At 33.4% G+C, this 25,556-nt stretch overlaps 3 protein-coding genes across 5 annotated transcripts; 1 reads left to right on the top strand and 2 right to left on the bottom strand.

Moving 5' to 3' along the window:
• Nucleotides 1-1,449: 1,449 nt before the first annotated feature.
• On the bottom strand, nucleotides 1,450-7,679 carry LOC133672561 (phenylcoumaran benzylic ether reductase Pyrc5-like; the record flags this gene model as incomplete). The annotated part of the gene is made up of 3 exons (XM_062093007.1): nucleotides 1,450-1,569; nucleotides 1,767-1,970; nucleotides 7,343-7,679. Coding segments are annotated over 3 exons (657 nt in total), but the record flags the coding sequence as incomplete, so codon positions are not given.
• LOC133672930 (phenylcoumaran benzylic ether reductase POP1-like) lies at nucleotides 7,678-8,395 on the bottom strand. The gene is made up of 2 exons (XM_062093505.1): nucleotides 8,155-8,395; nucleotides 7,678-7,985 (listed from the first exon to the last, which is right to left on the bottom strand). The coding sequence occupies exons 1-2, from the start codon at nucleotides 8,341-8,343 to the stop codon at nucleotides 7,839-7,841; spliced, it is 336 nt and encodes a 111-aa protein (XP_061949489.1). The 5' UTR covers nucleotides 8,344-8,395; the 3' UTR covers nucleotides 7,678-7,838.
• Nucleotides 8,396-16,844: 8,449 nt separating this feature from the next.
• On the top strand, nucleotides 16,845-21,406 carry LOC133673460 (nuclear pore complex protein NUP58). Of its 3 annotated transcripts, none has more exons than XM_062094285.1 (6): nucleotides 16,845-17,327; nucleotides 17,959-18,073; nucleotides 18,690-19,178; nucleotides 19,690-20,200; nucleotides 20,472-20,512; nucleotides 20,787-21,406. In XM_062094285.1, the coding sequence occupies exons 1-6, from the start codon at nucleotides 17,026-17,028 to the stop codon at nucleotides 20,823-20,825; spliced, it is 1,497 nt and encodes a 498-aa protein (XP_061950269.1). In that variant the 5' UTR covers nucleotides 16,845-17,025; the 3' UTR covers nucleotides 20,826-21,406. The 3 variants fall into 3 exon arrangements, with proteins under 3 accessions (XP_061950269.1, XP_061950267.1, XP_061950268.1); XM_062094283.1 differs by having other exon boundaries at nucleotides 16,846-17,327; nucleotides 19,690-20,218; XM_062094284.1 differs by having other exon boundaries at nucleotides 16,848-17,327; nucleotides 18,702-19,178; nucleotides 19,690-20,218.
• Nucleotides 21,407-25,556: the final 4,150 nt, after the last annotated feature.

Here is a 25,556-nt window from a genome sequence, read left to right as displayed (position 1 = left end):
TTGCTTCATAATTGAATTGATTTCCTTTGATACAACTATCAATTTTATTTACAACATAACAAAATAAAATATATTTTATCTAATTTTTAAGTGAATGTTTTTAAATAACTTGTGTTTTTTCACCTTTGGACTTAGGTCAGGGTGCCTGTGTAGACATAGTTCATGCTTTTATATAAAATCATTCATGTTTCAATGTTTTTTTTTTTAGTTTAACGTGGGTTTCAACGTCTTTAAACATAGAGAGAGAAGAAAGAAGGGAGAGAAAAAAAACGACGTTCAATTTTTTTCTTTCTAGGTGTGGTTTTTGAACGTTGTGTTTAGGCATCATGAGTGAACTGTGTTTTTATAGTTGTTTTTTTTTTTGTTTTTTTAAATTAATTTTTTAAGTATTTTTTAATTGTTTTCATGGATTGATATTAAAAATAAATTTAAAAAATATAAAATATATTATTTTGATATATTTTCAAGTAAAAAATACTCTAAAAAATAACTTTTATCATATTTCTAAACAGATGTGTAATTTAAAATAGATTCTTATATGCATGTCTTTAGGATGATTATATTGTGTTTTAAAATGAAAATAGAGTAAAAATTAGATGGAGTGGGATGGGGGCTTAGATGTAAACCCTATTTTTTCCGGTGAGAAAATGGTTTACAGAAGATGAGGGCGGTAACACTGCAATCCTCCGGTGCATTCAATCCCATGGTGGAGGCCTAGTGATCCCCCGACCCATTTTTCTTCTTTCTTCTTTGTTGTTTTTCGTTTTTCCTTTTGTTTTCTTTCCTTTACTTTTATTTTTCAATTTTGTTTTCAATATAAATTTTCACCAAATTTTTAATGATTAGTTTTTATTATTTTTCATACGACATCCCAAGAATTAATGATTAATTCCTATGATTTTGACTTTTTAAAAAAAAACATTAGTATAAAAAATGATCATGGTGTGGTAAAAATAATTATTCTTCATTAAACTTATAAAAGATTAATTAATGATTAATTGTGATTTTTTTAATAAAAATATAAGTTTTATAATTGATAGTTAATAATCTAATTAATATGATATAATAAAGGTTGTTCTCTCTTTTCATTTTTTATTAATTGCCAATTTATTTTTACAATAATTGAGGTTTGTTAATTAGTTTTAAAATATTTGATGACGATAACATTGAATATAAAATTGGTTTTATTCTTTAGAATCAAATATCACCACTAACTAGAATTAACATATAGAAGAAGCAAGAATCTAAATAACAAGGATTTAATTGTTAATAATTTAACATATTTTATGGTTTTTTTAATCAATGGTTAAAATTAATTAACTACTCAATCAAAATAGATTTCTCAAGCTCCCTTTCCTTTTCAGTTCTCACCTTTCAATTATTGATTACTATATTTTATTTGATGGTATAAAAAAATGATATTAATATATAATTAAAATATTTCCACAATTAATTAATGTTGATTTATTTTAATTTCATTTATAATAAACCAAGAGTTTGTCTGATCTCCATTCACAAACCAAGAGTGGCAAATTGCTAAAGTCAGTTTGCGTAGAAAGTCTAAAGTTTCTGCAAAGAGAGGAGAATCAATGTCAAGGTGTCTTCACAATGTTAACTTTGAACAACTGAAACTAAGAACAACAGTATTTCTAAAAATTATCCAACTCAAGCTGACAGAGCGCTGAAGGATGCTATTGAAATGAATAGATTTTGCTCTGCCAGGGTATGACATTTTACATTCCAAGTCAATGAGATGATATTCATACCTTGAATATTCTTTAAAATTTGCTCCTCTGGAACATAGACCCTTTCAATTGTTTTCCCTATCTTCTTCTCCCACAAAGAAACAAGTTCATTGGATGAGATAATGTTGGCTGGGGGTTTAATGTAGAGGATTTTGTTCACTGTTCTTGGATCATCCACTGCTTTGATAGTGTATGTGGCAATGTCCTCTTCCTTGTTGAAAACCACTGTAGATCAACAGATGAAACTGTAAGATTTTGTTAAGCATGGACCTGCATGTTGCAATCCACCATATGTTGGTAATTAAGTTGCTGAGCTGGATTTACAAATAAGCAAATGCAGAAGATTGAAGGGAAAAGTTGACAGTAAAGAAGGAGGAAAAGAAGAAGCTGAAGAAAGTTGTTATGTAATGTTTAGTTAGTTACATTTCAGTTATTTGTAACTAACTAAGAAAAGAAAAAAGTAATTAAATGCTTTTCTGTAGGCCTAGCTGTTAAAGGCTGTAAAAGATCACACAATACGTGTGTTCTCCCCAAATCAGTTTATAAGGGGCATTTTGTCAAGCATGTTGTGTGTGGAAAATATATACAAGAATTACCTTTTTCTGCAACTCTCTCCATTCTTCAACCTTCTGTGCAAACCTTTTTCTCCTACTACCCAAATCAACAATCAACCTACAAATCATCAAATAAACACAATCAAACACAAGATTAAAAACTTCAACATGGTATCAGAGCAGTAACTTGATCAACAAGGGACTGAAAACACAAAATTCCAGAAAAGATGGTGTCCAGTGGAGATTTACGAACACCTCAGTTCAACGGTGTGAACTATGACTTTTGGGCAGTAAAGATGGAGACAATCCTCATAGCATTTGATCTATGGGATGTAGTTGAGTTTGGCATGAAATCAAGTTCAAGTGTGAAAGAAGAAGAATATGAGAAAGAAGATAAGAAGAATGATGAAACCGAGAGCAAAGATGGTGAAACTAAGAGCAGCATAGTTGAAGAAGTTGTTTTCAGAGAAAACAAAATAAGAAATGCCAAGGCATTGAGCCTCATCCAAGGAGCCTTGACTGATGAACTTTTTCCTAGAATAAGGAATGAGAATACTGCACAAGGAGCATGGAATGTGCTGAAAAGAGAGTATAGAGGTGATAAGAAAGTGAGGTCTGTGAAATTGCAAGCTGTGAGGGCAGAGTTTGAATACATGAGAATGTCAGAAGGAGAAGGCTTAGAACACTATCTTTCTAAGTTTTTTGAAGCTATAAACAGTCTGAAATCTCTAGGAGAAGATGTACCTGAGATTAGGATTGTGCAGAAGCTCCTAATGAGTTTAAATAGGAGATACAAGTCCATTGTCTCTATCATTGAAGAGACAAGGGACCTTGATGTGCTGAAGGTGGAAGAAGTTATAGCCTCTGTCAAAGTATTTGACAAGAGGGAAGACCTGCATGATGAACAAGATAAGGTTACAAGGACTGAAAAGGCATTTAGTAGTCTCAAAATGGGCTATAATCATGCTGCAAACAAGGCTATGCAGGGGAGATCTAGTCCAAGATGGCAGGGACATGATCAAAGGCATGTGGGCTGGTCTCAAGGAAGAAATGTGAATAATCATCACAATTTCAGTCACAACACAAACTGGAATAACAGAACTGTAAGTAGCAGCAGCAGTTCACAGCACAGAGGTGGAGGTAATCAAACAAACACAAAGCCTCAATGTTCTGTATGTCAAAAATTTCATTTCGGAATATGTAGATATAAGGGGAAGCCTAAGTGTGGGAAATGCAGTCGGTTTGGACATTATTCCAAAGACTGTGACAACAACAAGCAGCTAGCTAATAGTGCAAAGGAGGAAGATGTGTGCACAAGCACTATGTTTTATGCATGTCATGCTGCCAGCATAAAGAATGAAGATGTGTGGTTCATTGATAGTGCATGTAGTAATCATATGACCTCTCAAGAGGATAATTTAATTGATATTGATAGAAGTATCACTTGCAAGGTGAAAATGGGTTCAGGAGATTTGGTTCAATCCACTGGAAAAGGAACATTAGTTGTTGAAACCAAAAAGGGCAGAAGATACATAAATGAGGTGCTGCTAGTCCCAGGTTTGGATGAGAATCTACTTAGTGTAGGTCAAATGATGGAACATGGTTACTACATCTTGTTTGGGGGCAACAAGGCAGTAATATTTGATGATGAGAAACTAGAGAATGTGCTTGCAAAAGTAATAATGAAGGGGAATAGATGTTTTCCCCTTGCACTGGAATCTTTAACTCCTGCAGCTATGAAAGCATCAGTTAATGAAGATTCTTGGACATGGCATAGAAGGTTTGGCCATTTAAATTTTGCAAGTATGAAGAAGATGAAACAGGAAGAGATTGTGTATGGCTTACCTGTGATAGCAGATTCAAGGAATGTGTGTGAAGGCTGTGTAAAAGGGAAGCATCACCGAGAGAAATTTGATCAAGGGGAAGCATGGAGAGCCAAACATCCACTGGAACTTGTGCATACTGACCTCTGTGGACCAATGCAGGCAGAATCAATTGGTGGGAATAGGTACTTTCTTACCTTTATTGATGACTACTCTAGAATGTGTTGGGTATATTTCCTCCGAAATAAATCTGACACATTAAGTGTTTTCAAGAAATTTAAAATACTTGTTGAGACACAAAGTGGCTACTCTCTAAAAAAATTGAGAAGTGATAGAGGAGGAGAATATACCTCCTATGAATTTCAGAATTATTGTGCAAGTCTGGGTGTGGAGAGGCAGCTCACAGTAGCCTATTCTCCTCAGCAGAATGGAGTGGCTGAGAGGAGAAATAGGACCATAGGAGAAATGGCAAGATCAATGTTGATTGAGAAAGGAATACCCACTGAATTCTGGGGAGAGGCAGTGAATACTGCTGTGTATCTTCAAAATAGGTGTGTTACATCAGCTGTGGAGGGTAAGACACCATTTGAAGCCTTCACGGGAAGGAAGCCTGGAATTAAACACTTAAGGGTGTTTGGGTGTGTATGTTACACACTCATTCCAGCAGCACTAAGACAGAAACTGGACAGTAAGGCAGAGAAGGGAGTGTTTATGGGTTATGGAAGTTGTGAGAAAGGATATCGGGTGTATATTCTGGATTCAAAGAAGATAGTGCTGTCAAGAAGTGTTGTTTTTTATGAGAGCAGGTTCTGGAATTGGACTGAAAATCACATGGAATCAGTCACACAGCAACTAAGGTTTGAATGCAACAAAGAAGAGAGTGAAGTAGAAGAAACAAATGTAGATGCTGCACAGAATTATGATGGCATTGATCAGTTAAGCTCACCTGCAAATGGTTCAGTGACAGAATCAGTTGAGAATATCAGTCAAGGATCATCACCTAGTTCAACTCCAGTGAAGTTAAGGAGCATTGAAGACATTTATAATAGATGTCACATGAGCTTCATTGAACCAGAAAATTATCAAGAAGCAGCAAAGAGTAAAGACTGGCAGGATGCAATGAGAACTGAATTAGAGATGATAGAGAAGAATCATACCTGGGAGCTGATTGACAGACCTTCTGATGCGCCTGTGATAGGTGTGAAATGGGTCTTCAAGACAAAGCTCAATCTTGATGGGTCCATACACAAGCATAAGGCTAGACTTGTAGCCAAGGGATATGCTCAAAAACCAGGGGTGGATTACAATGAGACTTTTGCTCCAGTAGCAAGGTTGGATACTATAAGGACTCTCATTGCGTTGGCAGCTCAAAAGGGTTGGAAATTATTCCAACTAGATGTTAAGTCAGCATTTCTAAATGGAATGCCTGACGAGGAGGTGTATGTGGAGCAACCCGAGGGGTTTGAAGTGAAGGGGTCCAGCCACAAGGTGTATAAACTATACAAGGCTCTATATGGACTTAAACAAGCCCCTAGAGCCTGGTATAGTGAAATCGATGCTTATCTTACAAGTTGCAAATTTAAAAGGAGTGCAAGTGAAGCAACTTTGTACACCAGAAGTGATAGTGAAGGAGGCCAGATCATTATCTCAATATATGTTGATGATATAGTGTATACTGGAAGTAGTGAAAGGATGATGACTGAGTTTAAGAGGGAGATGATGCAGAGGTATGAAATGTCAGACCTAGGGCTTCTTCATCACTTTCTAGGGATTGGTGTATTGCAGACCAATCAAGGAGTTTTTATTCACCAAAGTAAGTATGCTAAGTCTCTACTTACTAAGTTCGGACTTGAGGACTGCAATCCAGTTGCAATTCCTCTAACCGTGGGTGAAAAATTAAAGAAGCAAGATGGCAGTGAACCTGCAGATGAAGGGTTGTATAGAAGGATAGTGGGAAGCTTGCTGTATTTGACAGCAACAAGGCCAGACCTAATGTATTCAGCAAGCTTACTATCAAGATTCATGAGTTGCCCTACAAAGAAACATATGGGGATTGCTAGAAGGGTATTGAGATATGTTCAAGGTACCCTAGACTATGGGATTGAGTACACAAGAGGCAAATCAGCTACTCTAATCGGTTATTGTGATGCTGATTGGGGGGGCAGTGAGGATGATAGCAGGAGTACCTCAGGCTATGCTTTTAGCTTTGGAAGTGGTGTGTTCTCTTGGGCTTCTGTAAAACAGAGCACAGTGGCTCTGTCAACAGCAGAAGCTGAGTATGTCTCAGCTTCTGAAGCCACGGCACAAGCCATTTGGCTTAGGTTTGTGCTTGAAGATTTTGGAGAGATGCAGGCTGAGGCAACTCCATTGTATTGTGACAACATGTCAGCAATATCGATGGCCAAAAATCCTGTTTTCCATCAGAAAACAAGACACATAAACAGGAGATATCACTTTATCAGGGAATCTTTGAAAGAAGGGTTGATCAACATGCAATTCTGTAGGGGTGAGGACCAGTTGGCTGATATATTCACCAAGGCTCTACCTAAAGACAGATTCAACTATCTAAGACTGACTCTTGGGGTTAAACCAGTCAGCAACTTAGGAGAGGCTGTTGGTAATTAAGTTGCTGAGCTGGATTTACAAATAAGCAAATGCAGAAGATTGAAGGGAAAAGTTGATAGTAAAGAAGGAGGAAAAGAAGAAGCTGAAGAAAGTTGTTATGTAATGTTTAGTTAGTTGCATTTCAGTTATTTGTAACTAACTAAGAAAAGAAAAAAGTAATTAAATGCTTTTCTGTAGGCCTAGCTGTTAAAGGCTGTAAAAGATCACACAATACGTGTGTTCTCCCCAAATCAGTTTATAAGGGGCATTTTGTCAAGCATGTTGTGTGTGGAAAATATATACAAGAATTACCTTTTTCTGCAACTCTCTCCATTCTTCAACCTTCTGTGCAAACCTTTTTCTCCTACTACCCAAATCAACAATCAACCTACAAATCATCAAATAAACACAATCAAACACAAGATTAAAAACTTCAACACCATATACTTTGAAAAGTTGCTAAATGTTTAGACTATCAACTAAACCACAGTGCAGGAAACAACCCAGAGTCGGTAGGTTAGTCTCCAAGGGTTTAATTAATTCCATATGGACGACACTAAAGCAAGAAGAATCCTTTAGTAAAACACTGTAATTGAATACAAAAGGATGCTATTACCTTTTACATTTCCATCACCTAAAATGACAAGTCTATCTCCATGGGAAGCAGTAGCTCCAGGTTGGTTCGAAGTTGTTGTTACGGCAGTGCTCCTAATGCTTGAAGCCTGAACATGTGATTGGAGAAACGACCCCAAACCCCCAGAACTACGTTGGTTCAAAGCTGGAAGAAAGAAACCAGCGAAAGAATTAGATGCCACACTTGTGTAAGGAATTCCTTCAGCCTCAATAGCTCGTCGAATTTTAGCCTTTGAAGCAGCCAATCCTGTTGCTGGTTCAACAATATGCGCTCTATCCACATCATTTGTAAACTCTGATGGGATAAATCTCCGCAATAAAAACAATTCTCATTAGCTACCCTGATTCATTCAAGAATAAATAAATTTGAATATACCAAGCAATTTTCTTTTCATTTCTTTTGGAATTACAAGGACATAAAACCTGGGTCCGGTATGAGGCCAGAGTGAAAACATGCCAATTCATCCACTCAAACAAATTTAACTACCTACCTTGATATTTCCAGATTCTTTAATGGCAGCAATGATGTTGACTTGATTATCTACCTGATCATGAGCAATGGAAGATATCACAACATCCACTTGCTTTATTGCCTTCACCAAACTCTCATGATCCAACAAGTCTCCCTACAAAACAAAAAACAAACATAAATAAATACCACCATACGAATAAACAAATCATACAAAATATTCTTACACACCAATGTGAGAGTAACTAACGTTTCACCACTTAACATTTGCTACATCAGTTCGTACAGAATCTTAATATGATTTTAGTTTGTAACGGAACACTTACAATTAGGAAATTGACACCAAGATTATTGAAGTTGTTAATGACAATGGATTTTGCAGGGCTAGAGAGAGAGAGAGTGGACTCTCTGACAAGAACAAAAGTTGGGTGGCCTTCCTTGATACTTGCTTCTACAATGAATTTTCCTATGTATCCTGTGCCTCCAATGAGTAGAATCTTGCTTTTATCTGCCATTGCTTAAACTTTGTGGCTAAAGAGAACAATTGACGCTTAAAGGAGTAAAAGAGATTGAGTCGCTTATTTATAGAGGGATATTGTGACGCATGTGATGATGATTCTGAGGGTAAAACCTGGCGAGGTGAACTGGAATGTTACATCATGGTAGTCTATATATATATATATATATATTATAATAAAGTCAATTTTCAAAGCAAAAGCTATTCTTTCTATTCTTTTGTTTTGATGATGAGCTTTTTATTTTGATGACTTTCCTGTTTGCTTTGGCTGGCAAAAGCCCCCACATAGCAACAGTATGTCGACGGTCAGAACAGGAAAAATCCATTGGTGATTATATGGTAATCGTAATGGTAATTTAAACATAATGGCCTAAGTGCCATGATGTTGCATCTGCTGTTCACGCAGAGAGAATTGCACTATGGATTAAAAGTCTCTGTTGGTTACTTCTTGCTCTGGTTTGGCTGAGCAGCGTTGGATTGGTGGCTGGTTCTTCGCAATTTGTGGTTGGCTGTTTCACACTTGCTTTAGGAAGGTTATGGCTGCACTGTAACGTTTGCAGCTGAGAAATTTTATTTGACGTCTATTCCTTTGGTGGTTATGATCTCCTGATCCTATAGCCCTTGGGTTGTTAATGTCTTTGCTCTCGCGTGATTTTTGAGTTGTTAATTTTGATCGACGATTCTAGTGGTTAATTCTGAATATGGTTTGCTTCTGCAGATTGGGTTTTTGTCATCAACCTTTGTTCACCCTATGGAATTGCCTGTTATTAGAGTTCAGCCGAGTGCGATCGGCTTCAAATTTTGCAAGTGGTAATCAGCTATTTTTGCTTATTACCATTTCTTTTTAAATATTGGTTAAATAACAGCGTTGAAAGAAGAATCGGTATCATGATTCAGAAACAGAATATTTATAGCTTGTTGCTGTTCAAAATAGTTAAAATAGTGAGATCCATAAAAAATTATTAAATAAACAAGAGATAGAAGAGATAAAAAGAAAGGAAAAACAAGATTGCATGTATAAGCGTGAGCATACATAATTAACTGGTCCAATATCGCATATGTTGAAGCAGTTTTAAAATTTATATCTAACCATGTTAATTTGATGCAATTGCTCCTATAAACACTTACGGGACGCACTAGTCCTAATAAATGATCACGTAAAGTATCTCAATTAATCGATCCTCCATGTCTTATCACAGGGTTCTATTTATCGGAAGACCGATCAACATGACAATATCTTGGATTGTGGGTATCATCTCACCTACATGTAAATGAAAAGTGTGTCTTGTGCCTTCATCGCTAAGCCAAAGTTGCAATCAATATGTGATCAAGATGTATGTCATGCAGCTAACTAATCTAATAAAAATTAGCGTTGATAACAAATAGACAGACACGTTTATGCAACTTCATCAAGGTATGTTGTCAAGGTGTTATAGGATCACCACCCTAAAAATCAAGCAATTCAGTTATTTAAACAATTAAAATCATTCAAATTTTAATAATTTATAATGTTTAATTTAAATAGTTATTTAAAAATGCTATTAATATAAAGATATGACCTCTCCACTCCAAATATCATCAGAATGATATTGATCTTATATATAAAATCGTTAAAATTTTAATAATTTACCATGCTTAATTTAAATAGTTATTTAAAAATGCTACTAATCTAAATATTTGACCTCTCCATTCCAAATATCATCAGAACGATGTTGATCTTATATATATAAAACCGATCTAACATCAGGACCTGCCTCAACAACCTCTAACATCAGGACTTGCCTCAATAACCAGGTGGTCTTGCCTATCAGCACTCCTAGAAGCAATAAAACCTCCTCTAGTCTGAATCATGTCTCCCTCGAGTTCTTATATCAATAAATTGTTATTCTTTGCAATACAATTGAACATCCATATATTTGGATTAAAAAAAAATACTTGAAGTTTAAATAATTTAAAACAAATATATAAACAAAAAGAAATAACATATATTGTCTAGTTTCACAAGTTTTTCTGTTATAATTCCTTTGACCGCATATGCCACATCTCTTCAATAAGTGCCTCTCTCTAGCATCCATCTCATTATGTAGACGAGTGGATTTCCTTTGACCTTTATCTATTCACCATCTAGTTGGATATCCATACACATCTAGAACGGTATATGCAAGCCATAATGATATATTGGGCAAGGGTTAAAAACAAGGACTGTATGCATTTTCTATAACAAGTTGGAGTAGAAATTATCAACAAATTACATATAGTCTATATTTCATAAAGTGCAGCATGCAATTAGGTGTGAACAAGGTTGATGATATAGTTGTCATTTGCCACAAGCACAAATTGCTTCATTGATGCTAATTGTTTCCCGTACTTCTCTTGGAACACCAGTTGTTAGAGGTGTCTTAAACTAAAATATCTTGCCTCTAAGATCAAATAGAGATATCAAGTGTGATCTACAAGTTGTTGTATTAGCAAGTATTTCAGCTAGGACCTTTGGAGGCTACAATACATCATGACTAAAAAAATCTTCAAAATATTTATTACACATTAAAGAAATTATATGCATTATAGTCGATACATATAGATAAGCCACATATAATTTGTAAAACATTATTAAAAACCTCTCAAAAATTCATGGTCATATTGTCATAACGATAATCATCAGAATCATATGATAATCCCTATTTTTATTTAGGTTCAATTGTTAACCATACTCTGATCGCATCATCAGTCTCTACCAATCCTTATATAAAATGTCAAACTCTTATTTAGAAGGATTTGTACACATCCCATGCAATATATTTTTCAAGACAACATTTTTTAACTTAGTGTTAAAGTTACCCATAAAATATCATGAACAATATTGATAATATCCAATACACTCGAGAAAAATATGTGTTATAAAAGCTGTAATTGCCACATTTCTACCAGATATTATACACAATCTAGTATAATCTCCAATCACATATCAATGCAGCAAATCTAAAAATCAAATCCAATTATTATTTGTCTCTTCTTTGACAATATTAAAACGCAATGGATAAACTTTATTATGCATATTATAAGCAGCAGCAACCAACAACTTTGCCTTGTACTTACCATAAAGGTGAGTATCGTTAATACTAATTAGAGGATGACAATATTGAAACCCATCAATTAAAGCATCAAATGAAAAAAAAGCTCTCTCGAATGTTACTTTATTGTCATCAACCATTTTATGATCCCAAATAACAATTGATATTAAATTTAAATCTCTAATGGCTAGTAGCATTCTAGGTAAGTTTTGAAATGACTCTTCGTTTGTATCAAATAACAATTCCAATATTTTTTTTTAGCCATCCATGCCTTCTAATAAGAGACTTCATGTTCATAATCCCTCTTCAGAGTACCTTAAATCATTGTAACACTCATACTTAAATCCCTCTTCATAATTGTCAATATCACCTCAGCAATTAGATCTAAGTCAATCTGATGATGGTGTTGCAAAATAAAAGGGTTATGATATGTGCGTGACTCTTTTAATTTTTCAATTTCCCATAGATTATATCTATAGTGATATCCCTCATTCAAGAATGAATTCTTTATATGACACCGCTTTACTTCATTGATATGTTCAAACTTGTCTCATAATTTTTTTTCTAACCTCCAATTCATCAACTAATAAGCCCGAATGCCTACAACTATTAGCCCAATCATTGTATCTGTATTGGTCATATGCATTCACAACCTCAAACTCAGGAGTAGAATGAGTCATGTATTGAATAACAAGCTCAATTAACTCAACATCTCCATCTTCCTCCTTAACCTCACTCTATCAATGTGACAATTATCTTCATCATAACTTAGTTCAGATTATCCATAATAATATGAAGTAGATGTTATACCCAAGTAAGGTTTCATATTAACAATTTCACGCACCAATATTTATTTCCTTACATTACCACCTAACCTAGATGGACTAGCTACTTGCAATGCTTGTGTGGTTCTCTAAGAGTTATTTAGAACGCAAGTCAATTCCATACTAGAAGAGTTTCTTTGTCTAGGTCTACTATGCAAGTAGATCTCTTGCATATTAATCTCATTAATCCTCATAAACCCAAACATTGAATTTATATTTTTATCATGTACTGGTACACCGATATAACAAGTTTGACTGACCCTGGTTTGCAACATCCTCCAAGTAATTTTAATTTCTATTTCAAACATATTCTAGCCAAGTTGATCATATAACATTCTAGATAAGTTGTTAAGGGATATGTCTAATGTAGCAGTTAGGAATTTATGGCTCCCTCCATTATAAGTGATATCAATGTCGGTATTAACAATGATACCACCATGAAAACATAATATTCCTAAATTACCAGACATTTTATCAAACAATACAACAAAATACAATTCTAATTTATTAATATTTTAGGGTTAATCAAAGCGCATAATTTATCAACAAAACCATAATGGTAATATAATCGGCTAAAACCTAAATTCATGAAATTAATCCGTGAACACCTACATTCATCAAATTTCATTAACATAACAAAATTAGTGATAAAATTCATATATGCTAATATTATTATTTTATTAATTCACAATCAACGACAACCTAAAAACTATTGATTATTTTACAAAATAACCTAATTATCAACTCAAATTATATTTAATTAACCTAATCTCTAGTTCAAAACCCTAACATTGTATGAAATTAAATTAACACACATTAGCATGAATTATATCAAAAGAGGCCCCCCCTCATTTACACCATCTTTTTGGTCTTTCTTAATTTCTCCCCTCCACGTCCCCCCACACCACGACATAACACATGTCCATTTCATGGCCTGCCATTATGCCCGAAATGAGTAAAGAAACAGGTCCTTTGGGCGCCCCTAGAGTAGTTGCAAAGTGGTTGCCAAGCCAGCCTATTCTTTGGCGTGCGTTTGGGACAAGAATAGGGTGGTCCAGCTCCTCTTTGCCCCTATAAATACCACTTCACCAAGATGCGGAAAAGAGGATGAAAAAACAAAAAGAAAAAAGAAAAAGGCAAAGAGAAAAAAAAATGAGAGAGAGAAAAAAAGAAAAAGGCAAAGAGAACGTTTTGGCTCTGCCTAGAGAAGAAGAGTGCCCTCCCTCTAGCTATAAAACCAACCTCTCTCCCTCATTATTTTGGCTACATCAAAGACCCCTCAATGACCACCAATACTAGTTTACTTTCACTGACAACAACGATTCTTTCTCCTAATCGTCATTATAGGCAATGCCACCATAAGCCACCACTAGCATCAATGACCAACGACTCTTCATTCCAGGTAACCTTCTTCTCTTTTCTATACGTCTTTTTCTTCGCCTCACTTGCATGCAGAATGTGAATTAATTCATGTTCAGCAGCAAGCCAAATAACTAACTTGGTTACCAGGTTCAACCTAGTAATCAGTTTGGTGGTTTTGGGCGGGACCTTCAACTTATCCTATACAGCTAGGCTGGGTCCATCCTTACCTCTTTATAAAATTTTTTTTGATGGGCCTTCAGCCGACCTAACCAACTGGGCCAAGTTTGGGCTTTAGGCCTAATCAACCCAACCCCTAGGTTAAGGATGTGTTTGGCAAACACACCCTTATATCTTTCCCTTAGTTTTAAACTTGCCTTTACCTTAAGATCCAGCCAAACAGGCCCTTAAAAACCCTCAGAAAATTCCAAAAAAATTCATGGTCCATTTTGAATTTATTTGTGGGCCCTTTGCATGTTTTCCTTAATTTTTTCACTTCATATTGGGGTTATGGACTTATACTGTAAGAAACTGATCCAATATCAAAGTACTCATTTTTCACTAAAATTTCAAGAAATTCAAAAAACATTCTCTAAAAATTCTCATTTCAAAAAAAAATACAAAAAATATGTTTTTATAGGTGTGCATACAACTAAATCTCTCAAAAATATAAAAAATTACATCGTATTTCCATACAAAATTTAAAAAATAATAATATGTATTTGCATGCATTTTTGGATTTAATAACCAGTTTATTAAAGTCATGATAACTGGGATTATGAACTTACCAAATACCAAAAAAATTATTATTTTTAAAAAAAATATTTAAAAAATACCAACGATTAAAAATTATTATAAGTCATATTTAAAAAATACCAAAAAAATTATTATTTTTTTTCTGTTAGTATCCGGGATTATGAACTTACACGTAAGATGTATTCCTGATATTAAATAAAAAGATAGTTTCTTTTATTTTTGTTTTGGCATCACAACAATTAAGTTCTTAACTTGATAAGATAAAGATATCCTTACTTATGAGAACTTTTCTTAAACTTTAGACAGACCAACGATTAAAAAACATAACAATACCTTAATTTATATTAGACATATAAACAATACAACTTACCTCAGGTAAGACGTATTAGAGGTGCTAATATCTTTCATTTACACAATTAGTCCCTTTTCTCAAACTCTAAGACTAGTTAGGGTTCCTAGTGATCAAAATACTAGGTGGCGACTCTCATTCCTTTTTTCTACTGATAAAGGACAAGAATTCCTTTTCTTTTCCACCCATACCATTCTTAACCATTCCCGATCCAAGAAGATGATTGTCTCGACACTGCACACGTGCGACAACCAATTTAAACTATTTTCTTTTATACTCAAGTTTGTTTGAGTTCTCTATTACATTTGGATCATTACTTGCGATTTGTTTGAACGAGGAGGGATGCAGGCTTTGTTTACTTCTTTCGAGTTACCCTTGTTTAATTATTTTCTTCATGCATTTGCCATTGAAAGCAATCTTTTTTCTCACTTTGCTTTTTTAGGTTTTCTGTTACAATATTGTTAAAATTATCACAACTCAATTTTGGCTCCCAAAAAATTTCTTATTTTTTATTTATAAAATATTTTTTTTCAAGAAATATTTAAAAATCCTACAAAAATTCTCTCTCTCTCTCTCTCTCTCTCTCTCTCTCTCTCTCACACACACACACACACACACACACACACACACACACACACACACACACACACACACACACACACAGGGTCATGAACAAATAGGCTTTTGAGTCACACCTAGTCAAAACACCTGGTGAACAAATAATTTGGGGTCATACTAAAGAAAAAAGACTGAATTAGATTTGGTTACACAAATTGAAAGTTATAGGACCAAAGTGAACAAAATAGAGAAGTTTGAGAATTCAGTTGTACCAATAAAAGGCCTAACTAAAGAAAAACATTGAAGATTGGGGCTTAGTTGTAGAAAAATATTGAAAATCGGAATGAATCTATAAAACTTGGAAGTTTAGGGATTTAATTGAACTTTTGATATGTCTAATTAGCTTAATCAAAGATTTAATTGGAATAAAAATCAAGTTTGGAATTTAATTTTACCCAAATTGGAGTTCGAGAACCAATTAACTTTGGTATGACTTAATTAATGCAATTAGGGATTTAATTAAAGAAAATCAAAGTTTAGAAGTTAATTAGAATCAAAATTGCAAGAATTAAAAGCCTAGGGACCAAGATGAAAGGGTCTAATTGATTTAATTAGGGGTGAAATTGCAAGAATTAAAGTTTGAAGTGTCAATTAAGTACAAAATTAAGGAATTGCAAAACCAAACATCAAAGTGTAAGGTCATAATTAAGAGGATTTTAAAGAATTAAGACCAATTGAGAGTTTGATTGCAAAGTTTCAAACTATTGAGGACTGAAATTAAATGTTCACCGTGAAAGGGTAGAGTAATAAATTGGAAAGGACAATCTTGGGATTTATGCTCTCTTTTAATCTCTTATTTTTAATTTATCATTCATTTTCGCTCTCTTTTCTTTAAAAAATTAGATCCACCATTTACTTTAATTTAAATTTTGTTTTACAATTTATTAAACTTCATCATTATACATATTTTTAAATCTAGCCAAAATGCAGCAAGGAGTCTACAATTTGTTATTCAAATCAAGCCAATTAATTAGTTTTGTGTAAAAAAAAAAACTAAAAATATCCTATGACAGCCTTAATCTTTTTTATATTATAATTTAATATTTTTACTTTAAAAAATATTAAATTAAGATATTTTTAGGTATTATTAAATAATTTTAATGTACTAATGTTAAAAACAAAAAAATATTATTTTAATTAAAAAATATTCTATACTACAATATCAAACACATAATAAATATTAGTTTAATTTATGTAATTTTTTCAGTAGCAGTTTAAAGAAATACTTAAATTTTTTTTTATAAATTACAATTTTTTCTCATCATAATAACTATAAATTATATTTTTTTAATTAAAATTTTAATTGAGAATTTTCAATAAAACCCATATAAAATTATAATACATATTAATTAATTAAATATTTTTAAAATTATAACTAAAATAAAATACAGTTCAACTCCACCACCACGAAGACTCACTTTAAATCCCAAATATTTATTAGCAAAAATCTGATCGGAAAACTACTGAAAATATTTTCTAAAAAATACCCTGAATGCCCACTGGTACTGTACCACTCCTTTTAAATAAATTTCCCAAACAATCAACAGACAGCGAGGCGGGTCTTTCTCGCGATTTTCTTTACCCCAATTTCCCTCTCCAGGGTTTTCAAATTAGGGTTTTTCACCAAAAACCTTTCTAATACCAAGAATACAACAAAATCACAATCAAAGACACAAACTTTGACATCAAAATCAAAAACCCAGATGGCATTTTCTTTTTCAACTCCACCACAGCAAACCCCATCTCTGTTTCAGCCTCAGCCTCAGCCTTTTCAACAAAGCAGCCCTCTTTTTCCACAGCAGCAGCAGCAACAACAGCCACAGCAGCAGTTTCAGCAACAACAGCAGCAGTTTCAGCAACAGCAGCAACAACAACAATTTCAACAGCACCAACAGCAGCAACAGCAGCAATTGTATCTTTTTACTAATGACAAGGCTCCTGCAAGTTATAGTACTAAATGGGAAGATCTTCACCCAGATTCCCAGAAAACTTTGCTTCAGATTGAGTATGTTTTCTTTGTTAATTCTGAGTTTTATGTTTTGGTTTTTGGTTGCTGAGAAAATGTGAAAACAAAAAGAAAAGAAATAGCATTGAAATATATTTTTATTGGCTACTAAGATTTATAATTGCCTAAAAAGTACACATACATTGTAGGGCCTTTTGAGGTATGTGTTCTGTTTATTTTGTTTAATATGTTGCCAGAAAATAAGATATATATATATATATATATATATATCTTATTTTCTGGCAACATATATAATGCTTTGCTATGTTTGATGAAAGTTGAAGTTCTTTGATTTCAATGTTTTGTTGAGGTAAGAAGTGCTTAAGGTTTGACAGTTTGGTTTAGTTATCCTATAATTAGCAATAAAGGGAGTTGGGGTTTGTTTAGCTGCTGAACAATATCAGAATTTGGGCCTTCAAAAAGATTCACGTTTCAATACTGACCCACAAAGGGTTAAATTGAGGATTATGCAGTTGAATTATTTTGATGGTTCTTTGGGTTAAACCAGTGGCAATGAATTTCTTTTCTTGTTTGGTAAATGGTTGAGTTTGTGTTGAAATGTAGAACTTTATGTGATATTTGTTACCTACTATGTGGTTTTTGAGGTGCTCAAGTGCATTTTTTTATGCAGGGAGCGGATATTGGAGTATAGGGATGAGAGTAAGAGGCTAGATCAGTGTAGTCGCCTTTATGACTCTTCAGTTTCCAATGAAGGATTTGAGCTTGATGCGAGCCAAATTATTCAGGTTGTTTACTTCTGTTTTTGTGTTGCGAATTATTGTTGTTTGGTGCATCAAAATAAGTGAACGGCATTGTTTGTGTGTGTAAAAATCTTTCTTTTAGTTACTTTACTGATGTTATTTGGATTGCACATTGATAGGGACTTGTAGATTCCTAAAGAGTTACTGGGGCAGAAACCTGGTTGATGCCTGACAGCATGTTATTTTCCTAATGTAACTCAAACCACTTATGAGGTTTAGTAATATAGAAATTATAGTCTGCTAGTGGCAGAGAATGGTTTGTCCAGTCCATCTCTCGGATGATTCTCTATGACATGTATGTTGCATCTTTTTAAACAGATGTGTTGTATGAACTTGAATGTGCTGTCTGGGGTTGAAATATCTATGGAAATGTTAATTGTTGGAGTATTCAGGGAGAACATAAAGTTTTAGGCTGCTAATGCATAATATGTGACCACAAGATAAAGATTTAGTCTCCTTATTTTCAAGATATTTTTTTTCTTCAGGGATGAAAGATTTTCCTATATCCAGTCATGTTTGCTAGTTAGTCACCTTTTGTAGCTAATATTGCGACTTCCTTTATCTTTAGTTTTGCTCATGGGATGATAATGAATACTTTAAGGCATATTTGCAGGAACTTGGGGGAATCAGTACTTCTATGGAGAGACAGAAAGCTCTTTTACAAGAACTTATGACTAATGTTAAAGACATGTTACGGAACACAGAGATGGCTGTTCGTTCTTTCATGATGCTACATCCTAGATTCCTTCATTCTAATGCAGGAGGTGTTGCTTCAAATGCCACAGCACCATCCCAGCCTCCTGGAACAACAGGAATACCTGGTTCCACTAGTCAACCAACATCTTCCTCTATAGTTCCAGTGTTTGATTTTTACAGTGGCCTTCCGAAGAAACCGTCTCCCTTTTTACAGCAGACAGTTGCTAGATTTGAAAAGTATTTGGGTGAATGCAGCCAGTGGATTGAAGAATTAGAGCAACTGCTCCTCTTAGATTCTGAGAGGAACTCTTCCCACCCTGGATCCTCATTATTGCAGTCTCTGCCAAAAGTCATGTCAAATGTGCATGATTTTTTTGTTCATGTGGCTGCTAAGGTAAATAAAGATAGATATGGTTGCAACCCTCAATATCTTGTTATATGTCATTGCCTTGTGCTGGATTATCTTATGACAGCCCATATTTTTCTACATATAATATATTTCTAGGCGGATGGACATGTGATCTAAGAATTCTCTCATTTCCATGTTAACAAGGATGGACCCATGAAAATATATTCTTATCTGACAGCCAACAGTTGGGTTTATGATTTATTTTTTTTATTCGAATTCAGTTAAAAGTTTTCACAAATCTGGGATGCTCCCTTTTTATTATTTTTTCCTGAGTGAAGTATTGTAGTGTTTCAATCCATGATACATGCACATAAAAACTATACCATGCTAGTTTATTGATGATACAGGCTGCTTATATTGCTTTTGTAAGAATTCTCACATAGTCAAGGTTCAGATTTGATTCTACATACATGTGGGCTTTCCTTAAAAGTGTAAGCATGTGCGCACGCGCTAAAGGTTAGAACATATTTCAATTGTTTCTTTTAATGTCCTTTAGGTGGAGAGCATTCATCAGTACATCGAATCCATGAAAACAGCCTATCTTGTTGACCAGCGTCGTCGAGGGGATGGGAATGATCCATTCCTTGAGGCTGATCGACGTGAAAGAGCAAGAAAAGAAGCTGCTGCTAAAAGGGCGCATCCAACTTTGCATTTGCCTGCAAATTCACAGCCTTCCACACAAGGTGCTGGTTTGTTTGCAAGCTCGGCAACTTCTTCAGCATCAACTGCTCCCCAGGCATCTACAGCAACAGCAACAGCACCAGCACCAGCACCTTCAGGAAATGCTTTCTCTCTTTTTAACACACCTTCTGTGCCATCTTCCTCCATGTCATCTTCTTTGTTCGCAACACCGACAACCTCTGCTCCAGTATCCACTTTGTTTGGGTCAGCTGCAACTCCCTCTTTATTTGGCAGTGCTACTCAAGCTTTTGGCGCTTCTTCATCAGCACCAGCTCTTGGCTCTGCTTCAACTCCCTCTTTGTTTGGCAGTACCGCTCCAGCTTTCGGTACTATTTCTGCTGGAGGTTCAGTATTTTCAACACCACTTTCAGTTGCCTTCTTTTCTAGTTTGTGTTCAACTGGGTCCTTAAAACATCCATAGGTGGATTGTCGTACAATGTACTTAATAACTTTAAGGAAGTTTAAAGTTGTGCAACCTCTATTATTTCATAAATGTTTTCTACAGTATGTGCAAATCATTGCCAACATAAACGAAAGAGCTTAAATTTCAGTGAGTAAAGAGTTGTTTCTGAAAAAAATCTTTAATTTTTCTGCTAGGTACGGTGGCAGGATCTGGCGCTAGCTTCGGACCTGCATCTGTGAGTATATATTTTCCTTCTGAAGTTTTATTATTATTAATATGGAACAAATTCAGTTAATTTGGTACCAATATCCATGATGTGTTCTCAATCCTCATTTAGACATTGTTCTTATTTTAGAATGGCTGCAAGAGCAACAAACATGGGATTTAAAAATCCCTCAGTCATTGTTATTTTTGAAGCCATAATGTCTAATGTCACCCACTTAATGTCTATGTTTCCACTGTCTATCTACTAAATCTCAATTCCATGTTCCTTTGCTTCTGTCTTACAGAAACCATCAAGACCAAAATATCGAACTGTCCGTCGCTAATCTCCATGGCATTGGATGATGAAATCTGATGTCAACTTGTATGCTGGCTGCCCTGATGATTGCCTGAATTTAACAAGGATCCTTAAATTTCATTTTAAGAACATGTTTCACTGCTCTATATGTTGTCTTTCTCCCGGCTTTTGCTCAGGAGTGTTACAAATCACCTACTTATTGAGTCTTAGAAATTTCTTTTCTTTTCATGTGCATGGGAGGCAGCATCCACTATCCGTTCTATTCGTGTATGTCCTTAATGCTGCACAAGATGCTGCACCATTTTCCTGTAACGTTGTATAAATTTTAGGTAGGATGTATTTGGATATATCAGTGTGAAAAAATGGCGGTTACATGTCAAGGCATCATTCAAACATGTCAAATAAACTCCTTTTGTAGCTGTCATATCTACGTTGTCAAAACAATACGCTGGATTTTGTTTGCCAGCAAGCTTGATGCGCATTTACTGTTAGTATTCACCTGATTTGTTTATTGGTGGACAGTCATGTATTTATTTCTATTACTTGGAGCACTGTTTTCTCCAAACACTATTTGTGTGGCTGAAAAGATGGTCTCTTCATTTTTTCGTACGAACAGTTCATCTGTGTGTTTTGTCTCCCTCTTACCAAAAGTTTAGGGCAGATTGTGAATAGGAGAGAGCAAGGTTCTCAGAAATGTTATTTGTCACATTTCGACAAGAAACGAAAAATATAATATAAACTTGGATAGTAAAATTAAAAGTAATTTTTTTGGCTAATTATATATTGATAATTCTAATCATGAAATTAAATTACATTAAAATTTAATAAAGTGAGTTAATAATATTATAATCAATCAATGAATTAAATTAAATAAATAAAATAAAATAAAATAAGAGAGAGATAGATGGTATGAATCAATAAATTAATGATATGAAGAGATAAAATGTTTTAGAACAAAACTTTTTAATACAGAGAAATTACTGAATGGTAGGAAGTACACATGAATCTGATGACAACTTGGTTGTTTCCATCATAATAAGTCATAATGGATCCCTTTCGGGTTACAAGCTAATGAGCCTAAACTAGTAATTAACTAATATAAATTTAATAATGTAATAAACCTTTAAATAATGTTTAATGAGCTAGAAAAAATTTAAATTAAAAATAATTATTCAAAATTAATTAAATAAATAAAATAGAATAATGAAAAAAAGTTTTCATGTTAAAATTCTTCCATGCAGCCTGAATTTCCAATTTTTGCATATATTTTGGCGAATTTAAGTCCTGATTTTAAACATGTCGTTCTCTCTCGTTTGGATGAATTACTGGACCTACGATATATGGTTGGAAAGCTTCAGATGTCTAGTTTCCAACCCAACTTTAATCGTAGCAAAATTCCACTGGTAGCTTTAGATATGTCCCAAACAGTACATGAAGGTCTAGTTTGACATATTTGACAAGATTCGTTTACTAACTTTGACCATCTGAAATATTATGTTCCCGAACTCCATTTGACTTGAAAATTTATCACAATATATTTTCATATGTCTAATATTTCTCTGTAAACTTTTAACTCTATCCAATGTATGGATTGAAAGATATGTCCAATCTTGCAAAACTAGTCAGCATATATTGTAAGGCCAAAATTGGACCTGAGAATTATGCATATATCTTGCCAATATTTATTTATTTATTTGAGATTATTTATTTTATGTTAATTTCATTAAATTGTATCATCCATGGGTTTTTTTCTATCAATTTTTTTCTTATTTTTTTTCATTGTTTTTACAGGTTTTTTAATTAATATTTTTCTACCAATATCATTCTCGAAATTAAAATGGTTGAGAATTATGTTTCTTGATTTAATCTAGGTAAAAACTTTCACGCGATTCGACCAGGTTTAAGAGGTTTGCCTTTTTTTTTTCTCTTTTTTTATAAATTGATGTTTTCTTATTTTTTATCTTTTTTATCATTTTTTTTGTTATTGTTTTCCGATTTAATTCTTTTTTTTTTTAACTTTTGTTTTCTTATTTGTTTTTAGTTTGGTTCTATTGGGTTAGCCCTCAACAATTTTTTTTCTATTTCACTCGTACCATGTTTTAATCTATAAATAATTTATTTTATTTACAAATGATTTTTAATTTCACCCTCTATGATATTTTAATCTTTCAGGTTTGGTCCTAATTATTTTAATTGCAATTTTTTTGTTTGGGACAATAGTTTTTTTTATATTTCATCTTCATTGGGTTTTTTTCTTGTCAGATTTTAACCTCATTCTTTTTTTGTTGTTCATTTTCTTTTGGAAGTTTTTTATTAATAGTTATTTCAACGATTTCATTTTTCAAAATTAAATTGGATGACATTTAAGTTTCTAGATTGAATTCTGATCTATGATTTAACAAGTTGCAAGTTTTTTAGATTAGACTAGGTTTGATTCAAATATTACTCTTTGCTCTTGCTATAAATAAGGATATCATCAAAATATACCTCCAAAAGCTTTTTTCATGAAATAATTGGGTAACTATAAAAGTACATAAGCTATTAAAAAGACCAAAATGCATGATCTGTTGCTCATATAACCCATTATTAATCTTAAATGTAGTTTTCACTCATTCCTAGGACAAATTTTAATTTGATAGTAACCATTTTTTATATCAATCCTGGAGAAAATTAGGACTCTTACCATAATATCTAACATGTCATTCAACTTAGATATTAGGAAATAGTACTTAATAGTGATTTTATTAAACAATCAACACACATCCTCTAAAAACCATCTTTCTTAGGGTTTTAGAGGGTAGTACAACATAAGGGTACTATGATGTGTTGGATGTCATACATAGAAAATAAGGAATCAAGTAGCTAAAAAAGAAAAAAAAATATTTTGAAACTCTTCTTGTAACACACTTACCTTTTCAAGTGGTTTCTTTTGACAGTTTTCTAAAACTTTCTTTGCAACTAAAGTAACCACATATTGCAAGATAATTTTTATTTAGTGTGATATTGCAATTAAAGTTTGAGAAGTAACTTTTATGATGAATGGTTAACAACTGAAACCTTAAACGAGTGGTGGGCTTCTTAACAAGATAAACGATATTCTTGATTTTTGATCAAACCTAGACAAAGAGAGCAGTCAAGTTACCGACTATAACTAAGCACTTCTTGAGAGGCAACCCAAGCATTCTAGTCATTTATTTTTGTTTTTTTTTATTATTCAACCTTTAAGTTTTCCTTTAGTCCACCATTTCATTTTATTTTAAGTTCGACTTCTCTTTTTTGGAACAAATATAGCAACAACACAACTCCCTATTCGTTGCTGAATGTAGAGGGAATTAGGTTAGATTTTAGTTGAGGGAGTTAAACATGAACATTTGAATATTTGTTATATGAAGTGATTGAACTAATCCATTCATAGTGGTAGATTGTTATTTTTGCATAAAATTTTGAATTTAATTCATTGGTGTTTTAAACTTTGGTGATGTGATGCAAGTTAGTGATAATTAAATATAAGTAGAATTCATGAACTCATCAATACTTTAGTGCCTAAGTTGTTCTGGTATAAAGTGTAACATTTGATAGTGATACCTAATGAACCATATACTATTGGCCTTAAAAAGAAAGAAAGAAAAACTAATGGAAAATACTACATTTCACCAGGGTATTTTACATAAAAATAAAATAAAATAAAATAGAGCAATAAGATGCCTTTTAAAGAGTGACATCGTGAAAGCCTTCATTAAAAAAAAAAGACTCGACAAAAGGGCTATGGGTCATGAAAATGCATGAGAACAGGTTACCTTTTACTATGGTATTTGAGCCAAAATAAATAAATAAATAGAGCAATAAAATACCTTTTAAGTATTGTTAACTTTGCATCACTACCGGGTATTAACAAACTGATGACTTTGGTTAGATTATATGCTACGACGACAATTCAACTTATGTGGATGAGTAAAAAAGACTTATTGTTGTTGTTGCTTGAATTGCTTCAAACTAGAAATAAGCTAGTTGGGAGGTGTGATTAAGTGCATAAAAGAATATTTTTAATCTGATTTTTCATGACTATATGCTAATACGTAAGTAAACCTTGAAGTTTTAAATATATTTTTTCTTTTTTGATTGCTAATCTATTTGGTGGAAAATTTTAATTGTGTTTTATATGATCTTATTTCAAAGAGGGAGCTAAAACTAGTAAATTTTAAGGAAAACAGACTAGTTAAAGACACTGTAGAACAACATTTCAACCAAGATCTTGAATTTGAAAGTTCTATACGCAAGCTTTAGTATATTCATAATATATCTCTTGTCTAACATTTTATTAAGGCGATTCAAGAAGCATTGAAAACTTAACTCAATAGGCAATAATTATCCTAATATAGAAATTGTTTAATTCATATGTTTTCCATCCAAAAATTAGCCCGCAATCTAGAGCTAAGAATCTACTGTAGTATTTGACAGATGAGAAAATTTACTTTCTTTCCTTGAAGTGTTTCAATATAAAAACTCATTGCCTTGCTCTTATAAAAAGGTAATTTCTTATAAAGAATCTTCTTAGTGGATGTTTAATATGATGATGAGATTGATTCTCTTTATAAGAACCGGACATGAGAGCTTGTTAAACCACTATAAGGCCAAAATATTATTGGCTATAAATGGGTTTACAAGAGAAAAGATGGCATCCTAGAGGTTGAGGATCCAAGGTGTCAAACACATCTTTTTGCTAAGGGTTTTATACAAAGAAAAGGTGTTGACTTTACTG

Source organism: Populus nigra, chromosome 14, assembly GCF_951802175.1.
Source record: "Populus nigra chromosome 14, ddPopNigr1.1, whole genome shotgun sequence".
Classification (NCBI taxonomy): Eukaryota; Viridiplantae; Streptophyta; class Magnoliopsida; order Malpighiales; family Salicaceae; genus Populus; species Populus nigra.
This window is presented reverse-complemented; position numbering and strand designations above follow the sequence as displayed.

What these genes read in the sequence shown, in the direction of transcription:
- LOC133672930 (XM_062093505.1), bottom strand. Translation starts at nt 8,343, where the DNA reads ATGGCAGATAAAAGCAAGATTCTACTCATTGGAGGCACAGGATACATA. An exon ending in TTGGTGTCAATTTCCTAATT is followed by an intron (nt 7,986 to 8,154) that starts GTAAGTGTTCCG and finishes TTTGTTTTGTAG; the next exon opens with GGAGACTTGTTGGATCATGA.
- LOC133673460 (XM_062094283.1), top strand. Translation starts at nt 17,026, where the DNA reads ATGGCATTTTCTTTTTCAACTCCACCACAGCAAACCCCATCTCTGTTT. An exon ending in ATGCGAGCCAAATTATTCAG is followed by an intron (nt 18,074 to 18,689) that starts GTTGTTTACTTC and finishes GAATACTTTAAG; the next exon opens with GCATATTTGCAGGAACTTGG. An exon ending in TTGTTCATGTGGCTGCTAAG is followed by an intron (nt 19,179 to 19,689) that starts GTAAATAAAGAT and finishes AATGTCCTTTAG; the next exon opens with GTGGAGAGCATTCATCAGTA.